Genomic DNA, 17,012 nt, shown 5'->3' with positions numbered 1-17,012 from the left:
TTTAAGTAAAAAAATAAATAATAATATAAAATAATAATAATAATTAAAAAATAATAATAGTAAGAAAAATAAAAAATGATATAACATTATTGCCAATTTATTATATATATTCTTCTGCCATTGCTACTATTGTGGCATAAATGGTGCAATCTGTTACCAAGTAAGTATAAATAACTGTTAGAGCCCCAATATCTCCCTCACTAGCAGTGATGCACTCTATTGTACTGGCCTGCGTCATTCAAGGGTTAAAGAACATGGCTCCCTAGTTCCCCTTATACCAGGGACATCTGGGCTTTTTTAGGTCAGATTTTCACTCAGTTCCACACATTTCCCTGTGTAATCTCTGCTCAGTTCTGGGCGCCTTGTGGTTGGTGAGTGATGACTTTGATGCACCCAGGATCTGTAACACTGTATCCACTTTTATTTCACTTCTCTGAGTTTTACTGTACATCACGACGGATCCATATTTATCTTCTCCCAGACCTTTTATAGTTTGAAGTGGACAAAATAAAAAAAAATAAAAAATAGAAAAAAAAAATTAACAATGTATCCCTCTCGATGGGATCAGCACTGGGAGCCGTGAGGAGATCACATGAGCATCATAAAGGGCAGGAGAATGTGCTTCATGAAAAGGAAATCACGATTGTTTCTGTAATCACAGTATTTTTAGCATCCTGCTTGCAATCAGTCCTTAAACGAGTGAACAGATCTGATTTATTGCACTCATCGAGAATTATTGTATTGTGGTTAATATTAAAAAAAATATATGTTTCACCTTTTGTTGCTTTTATCTTTTTATTTAGACTACACATGGGGGCACCCTATAGATTTAGATGGGCAACAGGCAGATATATCTTTGCAACATGTACTAAAAAAAAAACACATTTGATCTTTTCCATTCACCTCTCACTAAGATCAGTGCCCTTAAGCTACTGATAAAACAATGTTTATACATATTCCAAGTATCCAATTTGAGTGGATCAGTGTTTATAAACACATGTGCTGGCACTTGGGAACTTCTACATCAAAGGACTGAGCAAGAAATATGTTATATTCAAGTGTTTCACTAACTACACAATGTGCTTCTTAAAAAAAAATAAAAAAAAATCTATAATTCTATTATATTCTTATATGGGTATCCCCCCCCCCCCCCCCCCTCCACACCCAACACCTTACAGACATTAGACTAAGTACAGAGATACCAAGACCTCTGGTTAACCTTTCCTGCAGGCTAAGATCTGCATACATAGTACAGAATCTCTATATCACTAAATTGATTCTCAATTGCATGATCTGTCAATATTAGAAGAGGGGGGAATCTACGTTGGTAACTTGTGTTTTTTTTAATCTCTCTTACTAGTGTATTGAAGCAATATCTCCTAATCTCCAGAGAGGCATCGATTGCATGTGATATGGGGGCTGTTTATTCGATGCGGTCTGTGTAATATTCACACAAACAAGATAACAAGATCTGTAATATACCCAGGTGGTCAGTTAAAAGTGAAAAAAAAAATATAACTCACCCTACACTGTTTTAGCCTATGGGTTCCAGTTCTGTAATTCTGTCAGGAGGTAGGAAAGGACTGGCTTTCTGTTACACAAAAATTAACCCCATTGCTGCTAAACAGGGGTTAAATATATTTATTTAATTAATTAATGACGAAGGTAATTGGGGAGTAAAAGGGTTGAGATAGATAGACAGATAGAAACCAAAAACATACATAAAAATATATAGATGTGTGTATGTACACATATACGTGAAAGTATATTTAGAAGTATGTAAATTTACGTACACATGGAAATATATACACATATATATAAAAATATTCTCACATATATTTTATATGTATATATTTATCATACACATATGCATATTGTTTATATGTATAGAAGGTATTTATTGTTATAAATATTGAAGATTATTCTGTACCTTACAAAATGGACATTTAAATACCTACAGATATACTGTACAGTAAGTCCCCACAGTAAGTTAATTATAAACGTTCAGGATAATTTTCCAAAGCAATAGACTCTTGTAAGTGTGATCTACATGTGCAATATTGGGTTAAACACATACAGTGTAAATTATACATTTATTTGTTTGGGGAATATTAGCTCTTTCATTATATAATAGCGTGCTCTGTAATGGAACTTAACACTTTAGTAGATCTTCCCTGATCTCCAGGTGTTGTTGACCCTCAATCTCCCGATCATTATTCTCCTAACCTACCTGTGATAAGCACATATTGACACCAGTAACATTGTATCTACAAGATTAGTATTAACTCACAACTCAATGTTTTGCATTTATTTACAAATAGATTATACATTTTTATCAGCATGTTTACATCATGAATAAATGATCTAAAACATATCCATTTTTACTTAAATTATGCTAATTAATAGTAACACATATATAAGAGTTTTTACTATCAGATACTTTTTAAAAAAATGAAATTATATTTCTAACATATTAACAGCAAAGACTTTTATCTCTCTCTCTATATATTATATGCTCTATATAAAATATACTGATATTGTTTATGTACATGTGTGTGTGTATATATATATATATATATATATATATATATATATATACATTACAATAAACTCTATATTTCACAATTAATTCTATCCAAAATACATGTTAAATAATATTTAAAATCTAGGGATTTATGCTTATTTCTAAATATCTACATGTCTATTTACATATTTATCAATACAAAAATACAAAATGTATATCTAAATAAACCTTTGAAAATAAGAGTAGCTCTTTGAAAGTTGCTATATATGGATTTGCGTTCCCATCTGGTGAGTTATATTATGTTTCCATTTTGTGTGTTTATCATAAGTACAAGATGCATTCCCCATGTAAAATAAATGCCATTGTTTACCTCTTGACATACGCACCTTCGGTTTTGTCATTAAATCTATATATAAATAAGAAACCTTGCAATGCAGAAGGATGTCACAGCAAAGTGAGGAGCTGGGATTCAGTGTCCCCAGACCCTCAGCACTGCAGAGTTCATGAACTGAGGAGCTATTGTCAGGGAACCAGGAAGAAAAGAGAAAAAAAAGTGCAATATAAATTCAAATTTCAACTGAGCTACATATGGAGGAGGAAAGGACAGCTTTGTTTTATTTTTGTATTTTTTTTTAAAAGATTGGAAAACAAGAGGGGGAAAAAAAACAAATATATTTTTTTTTCTAGCATAAAAATGAAACATCAAATTACTTTGCCTCTGGCTCCCATTTTCCCTTCTACATTATAACTAGTTATTGAACTAGCTACGAGATCTAAAGGCCATTTGTGCGGAGACAGATTTCAACTGAGTTTAGTCATCAATATTCTTTGGCAGTGACCTATTGGTACAAGTCAAACAGCCGAGGTGAAATTCGGGTCACGCTGTCTAACCAGTATTAAAATGCGTGCACTTTCAACAAAAAAAAGCCACTTTAAGCGAGATTTAAACAGAATTGAATCCACTCTGGGAGTGGAATCATCTCTTGTATTCTCCATACTGAACGCACAATGCATTTTTAATTTTAAGTAAAGGGAGAGGCAGGCGTATTTACAAAATTGCTATTTATTGAGCAAGAGGAAAAAAAATAAGAACATAGAGGATTAAAAAGAACCACCGAATTACTTTTAGATCTTACAATCTTCATCTCTTACTAATTTCATTAAGAATGAGCTAATTTAATTTATTTACAGGCAGCTATACATGATATATAAAAATGATCTATCTATCTATCTATCTATCTATCTATGTATCATCTATCTTTGTGTGTATGTATGTATAAATTAATGAATTGATATACAGACATTTATATATATTCTCAGATATATTACATTTTGAACATGCATCTTTGTGGTATATATGTACGTATGTGTAGAGTTAATTGTATGTGTGTATATATGTATATATTTCCTGACCATATACATGGCACAGAACACACACACGTATGAGTGTGGTTGTATGGATATACACACACATATACATATTCTCTTATATATGCATGCAGTATGTATGTAAGTAGATATGGATACACACATGCATATTTAAATATTTTGAATATTTAAATACATATTATTAAATACACCAGATAGTTTGCACACATGCTCTCTCCTTGTATTTAGCCCACGTTCTATGTGAGCAGATAGTATGTGTCCCATGCAATGCAGCTCTGGGTGTACTAAGCAGGGTGTGAAGCAGTAACTAGCAAGGAACAGGAAAGGTCAGGCTTGTATTAGTGGGAGAGAATCGAGCTGAGATCTGTTTTCTTGTTATACAAAGCAGATAGAAGGTAGTTCATTTTTCCTGCATGCACAGATTGCTAATGACGTGAGTTGCAGGTTAGCAAAACGGTCAGTATGGTAATAGCACCTCCAATGAACCCTGGGGGACAATGGCTGGTTATTTTTCTTCAGAACTGTCAAAAAAAGACGCTTTGTACTTCCAATGTTTCAGTAACTCCACAGTCAGATATTTTCCACCTCTTTAGGCAGCACAAAAAGGCAGATGATCTGCACTCACAATATGCTGGGATTCTATCTAACTCCAAGATGTTTCCCCTTTCTCCCCATCCGAACCTCGTGCAACGTTGGCCCAGTCTATTTTATAAACTCAGTCCGGCAGAAATTCCATCAGAAAAATATTAACTTAAAAAAAACTCAAGACAAAAAAAAATAAAAAAATAAAATAATAAAAATCATATAAAATTTGCTTGGCATGAAAATCGTAATCCGAGCTGCAGAACCATTATTGAGATCTGGTATATTTTGTTATAAATTAAGAATTTTTGAGAACGTAAATTTAAAAGTTTTGCGATAAATCACAGAATATTCTTCTTCTTTTTTTTTTTTTTTTTTTAAACAGCGCCTACACAGGCTGCAGGGCTGTACAAAATTGCAATGGAACCCCCAAGAGATTTGGCTGGTGAGGATTATCATAAACCAGTTAGGAATATCACATACAAAAAAGTATAGTTAATACACTTCACTTTTGATTTAAAATGTATTATCCATAGGTTAGACATTGTATATGTAGAACATACAAATGACAGGGCTCCCTCCAAGTTATGACTGTACTGAATAGTGCATGTTACTTTGGTATCAACCCTCCAGCAGTGACTAGGTTAAAATGGAAATCCCTGAATATATTTGAACGTCTCTAAGCGATTGCTGAATTCATTATATTAACCCTAAACACTTATTAATGAATAATCAGCTCTGATAAGGCCTCATAACACCAGGGTTGCATTAGAATACACTTTGACATTTTCAAATAATATAAAGACATTTTAAAAGTTATTTAAAATAAAAAAAAGTAAAATAATGCAAAACATTTGCCTTTCCTACGTTGTGTTACAAAGTACATGCGATTTATAATCAGTGCACTAACATGATTTAGTGTCATTAATGTGATCTGTGCGATAGCTTATCCCTTATCTGTATTTGATATTTCACACAGGGTTTATTGCCCATATTAGTATTTGATAATGGACTTTTACGTCCATGGGATCTGTACAAACATTTAATTCTCTAATGCAAACACAGGCACAGCCAGTAGGCTCTGAATCTCACTGTAAATAATATTTAAACATCAAAAAGCACGTGTTGGGGGGGGGGGGGGGGGGGGGAGGGGGAGGGGAGGAGAAGGGGGGTAATGCACAGGTTATCAGTGCTCCTTGAATAGCTTTTTACATAATAAATCCCAAACTATGGGATTGAAATTCCAGGCACATTACAAGCCTGCAAGTTGCCTTGTTTATGCAAGCACACTACAATTGGTGCTTAGGAAATAAAAATGCAATACTATCTCACTGACTCCAGTGGTTTCAACATCTGGTTAGAGTTTTCCCTTCATAACTAAACTGTTTGATAATGGCTCTTTTAATTTAGGGTAATTTTACAGCCCCCCATCAGAGTTCTGGATAGCAATAAGGCGCTTATATGCACCCTGTAGAATCGAATTTGTGTGGGGATAGCTGTCACAGATTCGTCTCTAGGGGGGTATATGGGTGATGCTAAGCACTTCGATTGCACTTTCTGTCTCGACTCTTAGATATATATTGTGAAATCCCTGGCGTTTAATATGCCATTATATTTAGTAGCTATTTAAAGTGGTTACAATGACACAGCCTGTTTTAATCATTCCTCACTTTGTTTTGAATTGGTGCTTGTGTGTGTAGTGGGAGAGGGGGGGGGGGGGGAATTGGTGGTGGAAGGGGGGGGGGGGGCTGCAAGGGGTGGATTGAAGGTGTAGATTAAATAATCATAAAATAACACATTATTACATTTCCTATAAAGATGAAACAGTCATCGTAGAGAACAAGCCCCAACCAGCACACACAGACTCTAAACCATTCCTTCTGCTTGATTTATGGCTTTTTACTGCCCTATAAAAACTGTTACAACGAACCTAAAGCCTGAAACTTCACTGGCACATTTAGTCCAATAAATAAAACATAAACAGCTAAGTTTATGTGTCACTTTTATTGTTATCAAGTAAAATATTGCATTGCCCTGCGAGCTATGATTCTATGCTATAATTGTTATCAGGCAGAACAAGGGAGCAATGTGATTTTTTTCACTCCCATTTTTAATGCCTAATCTAAGCTCTTGATAAAATACCTAATTGTAATAGCTATTTGCTTCCAAATGTTTACATCAATTCCCAGGGTTTTTTTTTTGAGGACTATATTATCTGCTGAAAGTGGGATGTGTGAATTTAGATCCATCGTTGAAATACCAAGGGTCCTTCTACAACCATTTTTACCCACTTAAAGAAAAAGCACGATGCTTATTTTTTTAGAAATTAAAATGACATGGTTGGAGCAGGTCCATAATCCAGAGTAATCCTATCTTCATCCCTGCTACTAATATCTTCATCTCAGTTTCAGGCTGATTCTTAGATATGGTTTAAACAGCAGCAGGGCAAAAACAAGCATCCAGATTAACACCCACATGGACATCTAGGCTTTCTCTGAAACACTATTACAGCAGCTTTATTGCTCCACTGTGATTTCCTTGGGTTTTAAATGCATTTTGTGCCTGTTGTGAATTTCATGACAAATTCAGGATTAACAATTTTTTTACATTTTTTTTTTTCTATCTTTTTTTTCTTTTACAGTGTGAAAGGATTGGAAAATTCAGCCTTCGCTGGACAGATAAGTAGTATTATATTGCCTACTTTAATTAGTATTACATTACAAGCATGGTGTAAGATACCTGGAGGGGACTTGGGATGTTTATATATGTGTTCGTGTTATGGAATATTCTTGTGATTCACAGCCAGTGTGTGAATCACAGTTTAAGCAGAGCTGAGATTGTAAATGTCTTTTCACTGGCCAGCTTCTAATATCCCTTTTCTTTGATTTCAGTGTGTCCTGAATCAGGATTACAGCTCCCTGAATACAAGAAGCTGAACCACAGCACCCAGCAGCTGCTCAATGAATGAAAGGTATGGTTCAAATACACCCTCCTTGCAACATTCTAATCATAGAACACAGAATGGAACCCTGGCTGGAATCAAAGGACACAGAATGGAACCCTGGCTTATATTATATCATATGATGGGTGCATGCTTGTGTGTCTTTGTGAATGCATGTATGTGTGTGTTTGTGTGTGTGTGTGTGTGTGTGTTAGGGAAAGGGGTGGGGGTGACATTCTCCACCCACCCCTAGCACCCATTTATAATACACAAACAACCAAACACTGTCATTTTGTGCAAATGCCAACACATTTGTCCTGTATAGCAGCCAGATCAGCTCACACCAGGTACATGGGGAGCCCAGGCTGAGGGTATGTGTCCCTCTGAAATGATAAGAGTAGGCATGTGAAGGAAAATTTCATTTTTAATCAGCTTTTTTGGTTCCTTATCCGGGGACTAGCTTGCGGCTTGTGATTGGCTGCCGGAGTCACATGGTGAAAGTAACTTTACGGGGTCTACAGCTAGTAGGAGGGCTTTATGAAGCAGAAAAACGACAAAGCGAGAAAAATTATTTTCCACTCCAGAAATTAATGATCATGAGTTCGTATTTGATGGACTCTAACTACATCGATCCGAAATTTCCTCCATGCGAGGAATATTCTCAAAATAACTATATCCCAGATCACAGTCCGGAGTATTATAGCAGGTCCAGGGACCCTGGATTTCAGCATCACCATCAGGAAGTGTACCCTCCAAGACCAGCCTATACTGAGAGGCAGTACAGCTGTGCCAGCCTGCAGAGTCCAGGGAACCCTCCTCCTCCCCATGCCAGGGTCCATGGGCAACCTCAGAGCACCCACCACCTTGTAGGCAAACCTCAGATCTGTGAACATCCAACCCCATCTCTCACCACCTCCACCTCTCCTTCCCCAGCACCCCCAGCCTGCAACCAGACCAGTGCTGAGCATCCCACCAGCACTGCTTCCAAACAGCCCATAGTCTACCCTTGGATGAAGAAAATACACGTCAGCTCTGGTAGGAAACTTTTTTTTCTCCCTTAACCTTTTCTTCTTCTTGTTTTTTTTTTTTTTTTTTTTTAAGCTCAAAGAGTCTTTGGGTTAGCACAATTGAACTGGATTTACGACTTAGAATGGGTAATTACACCCACCATAAATTTTATAGCCAAGCCTGTCTGGGCTGCTTCAGCCATGTGGCTGCTCATACTATTCTGTATGTGTGTGTGTGTGAGTGAGAGAGGGAACAAAACTATAAGCTTTGTAAGGGGTGCATAAATAATTCAGCCTCTTTGGAGCTAAGGGAGCCCCTTCTTAACAGGACAGAAAGACTTGGATCGTTAGAAGGATTTTGGATGGCTTTTAACAGACCACCTTTCTACTAGTTGGGGTTCTTTGCCTTTCTCTGTCTTTTGTGATCTGTTTGCTCTGCTTGTATGTTTCTTTATTTTCCCTTTCATTTTTATTTAGTTTAATTTTTCTATTTTTTTATCCCTCTTTTTTTTTTTTCTTCCACATTCTATTTTTTTAAAATTTTAATTTCTCTCCCTTTTCCTCCATTTGATCCATCTCCTTTCTTTCTTAGTGAATCCTAATTATACTGGGGGTGAACCCAAGAGATCCAGAACTGCCTATACAAGACAGCAAGTCTTAGAACTGGAGAAAGAATTTCATTATAACAGATATCTGACTAGGCGAAGGCGCATTGAGATTGCCCATTCCTTGTGTCTCTCTGAAAGGCAAATCAAAATCTGGTTTCAGAACAGGAGAATGAAATGGAAAAAAGACCACAGGTTACCCAACACAAAAGTCAGATCTACCGCCTCGTCCAATGTATCAAGCAATATCATTGCACCAAATTCTGCTACCAACGAGGATCTAACGCAAAATTCGACTCAGGATCAACGGGAGGATATTACAAGGTTATAAATATACAACACAAAGCCACCCCCACAAACAAAACCACAGATGACTGAGTATTTATAGAATCTAATAATATATATATATTTTGGTTCTTGTAAATTTTTTTTCCTTGTGCTTTGGGAAAAATGAGAGCTTTTTTTGGATCTTCAAAAAGGCTTTAAAAATGCATGTCACAGAGCATGTAGCCAGGTTCTATGTAAAGTGTTCGTTTGTTTGTTTGTTTGTTTGTTTGTTTTTTTAATGCCAGTTCTGTCTTTATTTATTTTTTAAAGGGAAAAAACAATGAATGTTCTGTTTTAAGTAATTTTCTTAAAATGAAAAAAAAAAAATACAGGGTTGCAATTTTCTTTGCCCTTGAAGTATTTAAAATAAACTATGTAGGTCTGTTAACATGAGAAGGACAAGAAAATGGAGGTGAAAAAAATCTTTTTGTACAAAGTATTATTATTATTAATTATTATTATTATTATGTGATAATCTTATTTAAATAAAAATGACAGCACACCAGATACAATTGTATCTGATTTAAATTAAATACCACAATGTGAAGATATTGAAAGACAGTCTCCAAGTCGTAGATAGTTAGATTTTATTTTATTGTGGATACTGTGTTTCTTTATTATTATTATTATAATTATTATTATAATTATTTGTGTGTTTTTTATTTTTTTAATTTCAGTTGGGATTCCATTGTAAGAAAATTCTATATATATATATATATATAGTTCTAGTGTAATGTGACGTCTCTATGTTCAATAAAATACTGTCTGTGTTTTAGTTGAACCTGGAAGTCTAATTGTTCATTTTAATCCGGTTTCAGAAAAAATAATAATACACATTTATTAATAAGGGCTAAAATTCATGGACTGAGTGCTATTTTTCAAATGTCAATATAGTGTCACCTTCAAGGGTTTGCAGCAGCCAGAAATGGGGTATATACACGTGTACCTCTAGCAATATAACATAAGACGTATACTTTGCATTTACAGTGGTTTGTGTGCATTTTCTATGTTATCTGTAGATACAGATCCCTAACAAGCATTCTGATGCAGAAGCTATAAATATTTACAATTTTGACATTTTTATTCCCAATAACCCTGTCCCTCCTATTTTTAACCCATATTTAAGATGATTTGCTTCAGCAAAGGTCTAAATGAACACAGTTGAGTTTATGATTTAGATCCACCATTTTATTCTTATTTTATATATAAATATTTATTATATCTATTTTTTTATTATGATTTATTTATGTATTTATATTTTTACAAAATGATGAATTCATACTCCTAAAAGAACTCTGTGGAATGTAAATATACAGAGCCCAGAGGTGCCTAGTGCGATCTTTATCTATCAGCCCAGGCCTAGATCTTCTCTAATAATATTTGATATAAACTGTTCTTTTCTTTCTAACCAAATAATGTGAATTTCAGGTAGGCCTGTCCAACAGCCTGCAACAGACCTCCAATCCATTGTAGCAGGAGCGTAAATGTGGGCTTATCACAAGCATGCTTATCTCTTATCTCTCCATTGCTTTAAAACTGTATTAGTGACAATAAACAAACACTAATCTAGTTGAAACTATTTGGGTGATTTTCTCTCGATCCTTTACTCTATTTATGAATGATGTTGGATCTTAAAGCTACATAAGAACAGTGCCATTTATGTTTAGGTAACAAAATAGCAGAATCAAACAACCTTCAGATTTAAAATAATCAGCAAAAATATTTTTCAAATATTCTTCGTATTTATCAATCTAAATCTGAATCAGATCGCTTGTATGTGTTTTTACAAAATCACAAATATATAGTATACTCACATATATGGTATATAAGCAATATTTTTTTTTTCATTTTTTTTAGCCATAACAATAATGGAATCCAGACACATTGATGGCTGCTTTCTAATATATGAGAAAACACTAATCTCAGATCAGTATTGTTTGCTGAAAGTTTGTGTGCTGTATATCTGGTTTTATGGGAGTTGTTTAGAGAGCATTTTGTTGGAACAATGTTAACACATGTGGTTCAAGGGTTAACTTCACCCTTTGGTGGACCCCCTCATCCCTCTGTCTCTCACTGTCTCTTTGTAAACTACTTCAAAATTTGATAAATTAAAATTGAATGTCACAGGCTTCTTGCTGCTTGAATCATATGGGGGACTTTTGTGTTCCTTGTGTCTTCCCAGAAAGGAGCCAATACATTAATCAAGTCCCTTACTATAGGCTGCATATATTGAATTAAGAAATAAAACAACATCACATGTAGGTAGAAAGTTTATCATTCGGTTTAAAATATCGATTGGGTTACAGAGCTAGAGAGGGGGACATTGAAAATCCAATTTTGTCATTGCTTGTTTGATATTAAAAAAAAAAAAAAAATCTTTACCCAGTCAGTCCTACAGACATGACAATGACACTTGCAGGATTCTTGGATGGATTTGTATAGTGAATGCCTGAAACAGGGGGGGTGCAGAGTATAAGGCAAAAAAAATATCCTCCCTCCATCTAAAAGAGCCTCCACTGTGGGTTTTAAAGAGCTCATTGGTTCCTCCATGTTGAGAGGGTGAAAAGGTATTTTATTGAAGTTCGGGTAAACTGCAGAATGCAGAGTTCAGGCAAAGGACACGTTTTCTATCCCATTAACTTTATTTTAGGGTAACAGCCTGACCTCTAAACCCCTGTGACCCACACAGGTTACACAACTTGGATATTCTATTTTTTTTTCTACATGGGACTGGAAGGATTCTCACTGAGTACACTCCAGCACATGATGAGATTCAGAGGAAGTGTTCCTTTAAAAATAAAACAAAACAAACAAAAAAGTAAATTACACAAAATAAAGAAAGTAAAACACATACGTTTAAGTTTGTATTAATTGTTGCAATTATTATAAGCATTAGGAATTCCCACGCTTTCTCTATTCTCTATTTCAGTCACACTCTGTAAAAAATAAAAAAAACCTATTCCCACGTGGTCTTAAAATGTAACTTTAAATAACATTAGAAAGATATACTGATTATTCTCTGCTATGCTCCCAGAACCAGGATTCTGTAAACAAGCAGATTTTCCTTCATTGACAAAAATCACTCAAATTCTCACACATACATTCATATCACCAAATAAGATAACATTGTTGTTTTTTTGTTCCAAGTTTCATGTAAACTAGATGACACATCAAAATAATAATAATAATAATTATAAAAATAATACAAAATAAAAATAAAAAATTCCCTTGGTGGGTTAGGACACAAACTGTGCTCTCAAGAGCAACTTAGGAACTAAATTGCTGTACTTGTAAGTTTAAACAAAGTTTCTGAGCTAAGTGTTTGACCCTTTTAACTCTTCTTGTGTATATAAGAAAGAAAACGAGATAGGTGTATATCAAAGAGATACATAGATATCTAGTGTGAACATATATCTTGGCCAGTACAAAAAGGAAATAGTTTTACAAATATAAATAGTTCACTCCTTGAAAGCATTTAAGATCACTCCTGTTTATACTTTGAAATGTAGACTCGTGTAGCTGTATAATTCTAGGTGATAATTCAATCTGATCAGATAGCATTAAACATTTTGGGATCTATTCACTAAACGGCGAGATGTGACGCTTTCACAACCCCCAGTTCAAATATAGGCCAAAGTATCTTATTTAAAAATAAAATCTCCATTTAGTCTACATTGTTATTTTTTTTTCTTCTCTAAACTGTGTTATTTTGTCATACACCTCGCAATGTGAATTTCAACTCTTAACAAGTCACAGTTTAGTGAATAGAACTCCTATCCCCTGGGGATTTAAACCTGTTTCGCTGTGCCTGCAGTTTAATGTTACACTTTGCTGCTAGATATACAATTAAAAGACAGCCACCCCGAGTTAAGTGTGTAAATTACGATCATTTCTATATAACTGCCAGTTTAACACAGATGATCGCTATATTTATTGTGATCCGCATGTCATTATCTCAAAATATAGTTTTATGCACTTCCTAATATGTCCTTATGATTTATTTCCCCCATGGCAAATCACCAAACCAAACAGATTTGGGTCTGAGGGAAGGAACAGTAATGTTAAAAGCCTTTCCAGGCTTCAAATTGTAGTGATGTCAGAACTTTGTTACATGACCTAAAACAAACAAGATTCTTTTATTATTATTTATTTATTTAATGAATTATTTATTTAATTAATTTTTTTCTTCTTGCTAGATTACTAGAGTTAGTGGTTCCTCTAAGTTAATTTGAAATGCAGCCAAAGAAGAAACATGTATTCAAATAGAGGGAGCGCGTTGTATTAATAACATATTAACAGTGTACACATCTGTTATTAATCAAAAACCATTAGTAATCGCAGATTAAACCTTTGATTGTAACACTGAACACTGCTAAGGCCAATCTCATACATCATCTTATGTTTTATGATATGGAATGGGTATCATAACTTCTTAAACCCTTTCCCAGACAGTGAGGCTTGTCTGAGCATTGTATACCGGCGCCGAAAGAGTTAATAATACATCTAGTATAAACTGGGAAGGAAATAATGACAATGGTAATAATAATAATAATAATAATAGTAACATTCAGTCCTGCAATACATGCTGTGATTATTTAAACCACATAAGGATATCTGTTTATTCTGTGCAGTAATAAATGACCCTGGATTTCCCCCCTATGTTATCTACATCTGGATATAGAAAACCAGGTTACAAGGAGTATCAATAAATACAGCAGAGGGGTAATATTTGCTAAATTCTCAGAGGTATATCACATATAATGTAAAGTGATGGTGTGGGTTTTATTAATAAGGGACATTTCAATGGCTTTATTGACAATCTGAAAATGATATCCACAAAACATACATCTCTCTGTGTCTCTGTGAATACACACATATACATCTACACAGACAGAGACACACAGAGACACACATGCACATTATATAAGTCTATCTAAATACTCTCATACTGATATCTCTCTGAGTAAATATATATATTATACATATATAAAGCACCAAAATATTGTTGTTGGAATACAGCTGCAAAGGCCCACTTTGTCCTGATCTGGAGATATTTATATTATGGTATATGTAATTATAGTAAAATAAATACATGTTTCATTTATTAGTTAATTGAATGGGGTTAAGTAAAAAAAAAATAATAATACAATTGTTACACTCCAACCCCATAGACTTGCAAAATTTAAACCAAAGAAAGAAAAAAATCCCACTGTCTGACTGGATATGCTATCCATCTCAACTAGTTGAACCTAAAATGATATATTGTATGGTTTGTATACATATTATATATAATAAATGACATATTGTATAGTATGTGTAGATATTATATATAAAATGATATATTGTATACTATATGTATATATATATATTATATTATAAATTATACATACATATTATATATACAATGATATATTGTATGGTTTGTATACATAGTATAAAAATTGATATATTGTATGGCTTGTATACATACTATATAAAAATGATACATTAAATAGTATATGTAGAGATTATATACAATATTATATATTATATAGTATATATACATGTTATAAAATAATATATTGTATAATAAATACACATATAATGATAGATACATATTAAACAATACACATACTTATCAATATAATATAGATACAAAGTATCCTAGCATAGAATGCAGCTATAGTTTGTAGTGTGATGGTGGGGGGACCCAGGCTGGTGAATAGCTTGCAATGTCCAGCTATAATTATTGGAGAGTACCAGTGTTAGGCAGCAGGTTAGATCTGCATGTCCCCGGTCATGACCCTAGTCTGGGACAATAGGGTCATTCAGTGGGGTCTTCCAGCCTCGCCCTTCTAGACACTCCAGTCTCTGCCATTGTTTGCTGACAGCAGGTATTTCAGATTTGTAGTGGGAGCTTGTGGCATGGCAGTTACAAGGAGTAGGCCTCTATTAATATTTACTCTGCAGAGAAATGTTTACATACATCACCTAAACTACAGGGTCCTTACAATCAACTAACTCTCTGTTATATTATACCAGCAACCCCTGGGAGAATGGATGGTATATTGGGTTGGTGTAAATATAAAAACATGTCTGATAAAGGAAGATAGAGTATTGCATCTTCATAGTCACAGAGTAGTTACATTTAATGACATTAACATTGGGCTTAAAAAACACACAGCCGTTTACAAAGCAACAAACCTTGGTATTTACTAATTACTTTGACATACTGCTCAGCTGCATACAATATTTAGTAAACACTTCATTATAGGTGGGAAAGTGTTGTTTGTTTATTTTGTGGTTATAAATGACAATCCCCTCCTATTTATGTATTTATGGAAAATTGAGAGTTTTGGAGGGGTGGCTCTGCAAGATGATATTTTTTGGTAAAAATGTCACTGGGACAACTTTGTAATAATTTAATAATATATCTCTGTGTACATAGGTTCTCAGACACCTAATGGACACAATGCATGTTGTGATATCTAAGGCGTAGTAAGGGGTTTATTCACTAAGCAGTGAATTCAAAATCTGCAAAGAACAATCTGCTAAACTTTATTTAAGAAGAATTGGATATTCTTTAACTTCCCCAATTGAGCTATTCCCTTGGCTTGAAGTGTGTTATAGCGTTATACCATGGCCAGGGGAAGCACACACAGCTACAACTTTCTCTTAACACTATATTGTTACTATATTAACACTATATTGTATGCTCCTATTTTTCTTTAACTTGTTTCAGCATTTACAGAGTTGAGGAAAAAAATAATTTCTCATTGCTGGATGAAACACATTGAAAAACAAATAATTAAACAAATAAATAAATAAAATCATTTGAGATATATATTTTGTTTTATGTTCTTTTTACACTTTCTTTGGTCTTTTTTTGTCTTTTTTTCCCCCCTTCCTTTATCGTCTTTATCAGATTGCATCTACAGATCTTGTAGCACCAAAAACCAGAACAGATTCTGATAAAAATCACAGAAAACAAGGGAGAGAAATGACCAAAAAAATGCTTTGATTCTTTGGATGACTGGTTAGACCATTCACCTACCCTGAGACAGTTTTATGGCCTGGCCTGGATCTGCACCAGGGCTGGGCTGGGAGAAGTCACACTGAGGTCACAAGGAGTTCTTGTGAGAATAATTGACTATTGGAGTTGTGTTGCCTGGAAAAGGGAACAAGGGTTGTATAATACACATCTGAAATAAAATAATATTATATTATTCAGGCATCATCTACAAAATGTGTTGTTTAAATTGTTCCTAATTTTCTAGAATCTTAAAAAAATCTAATGATGGAGAATCTTCATATCTTCTAGAACCATTCAAACCTCTTTCCCATACAGAGAGCCCCAATCCCTGCGTGGGAAGAATTGTTATTCCTTTTGTTGTAGCATGGTATAATCCTATTCATTACAATTGCATTCATTCACATTTGGGAATGAAAAATAATATTTATTCATAAAATAGTAAATTTACCAATGTACCCTAAAACTGACCTTTGCTTGTCCTATCCGATTCCAAATCATTGCAAATCATGTTATAATCGTTTTACCAAAATCAACTGTCGACAGCACTGGTCATCAACTTACTCATTGCTACCAGCTGCTTCATTACAAGTGTAGAGGTGAGGAACTCAGAGTTCCAGGGTTTTGC

The 17,012-nt window shown here is 34.3% G+C and overlaps 2 protein-coding genes across 4 annotated transcripts in view; both read left to right on the top strand.

Annotated features, from left to right (window-relative positions):
- The window catches only part of HOXC10 (homeobox C10), a 158,727-nt gene extending 151,453 nt beyond the window's left edge, over window positions 1-7,274 (top strand). For all 3 annotated transcript variants that reach the window (XR_010084253.1, XR_010084247.1, XM_063428442.1), the window contains one exon: window positions 7,137-7,274. Coding sequence is in view for 1 of the 3 variants with exons in the window: in XM_063428442.1 (XP_063284512.1) it covers window positions 7,137-7,141 (5 nt within the window). In the remaining 2 variants the exon portion in view is untranslated. The remainder of the gene's footprint in view (window positions 1-7,136) is intronic.
- Window positions 7,275-7,642: 368 nt separating this feature from the next.
- Window positions 7,643-10,156, top strand: HOXC4 (homeobox C4). Its single transcript, XM_063428443.1, has 2 exons — window positions 7,643-8,471; window positions 9,036-10,156. The coding sequence occupies exons 1-2, from the start codon at window positions 7,928-7,930 to the stop codon at window positions 9,377-9,379; spliced, it is 888 nt and encodes a 295-aa protein (XP_063284513.1). The 5' UTR covers window positions 7,643-7,927; the 3' UTR covers window positions 9,380-10,156.
- Window positions 10,157-17,012: the final 6,856 nt, after the last annotated feature.

Source organism: Pelobates fuscus, chromosome 1, assembly GCF_036172605.1.
Source record: "Pelobates fuscus isolate aPelFus1 chromosome 1, aPelFus1.pri, whole genome shotgun sequence".
Taxonomy (NCBI): Eukaryota; Metazoa; Chordata; class Amphibia; order Anura; family Pelobatidae; genus Pelobates; species Pelobates fuscus.
Note: the sequence above shows the minus strand (reverse complement) of the source record. Positions and strands in the feature narration are given on the sequence as shown.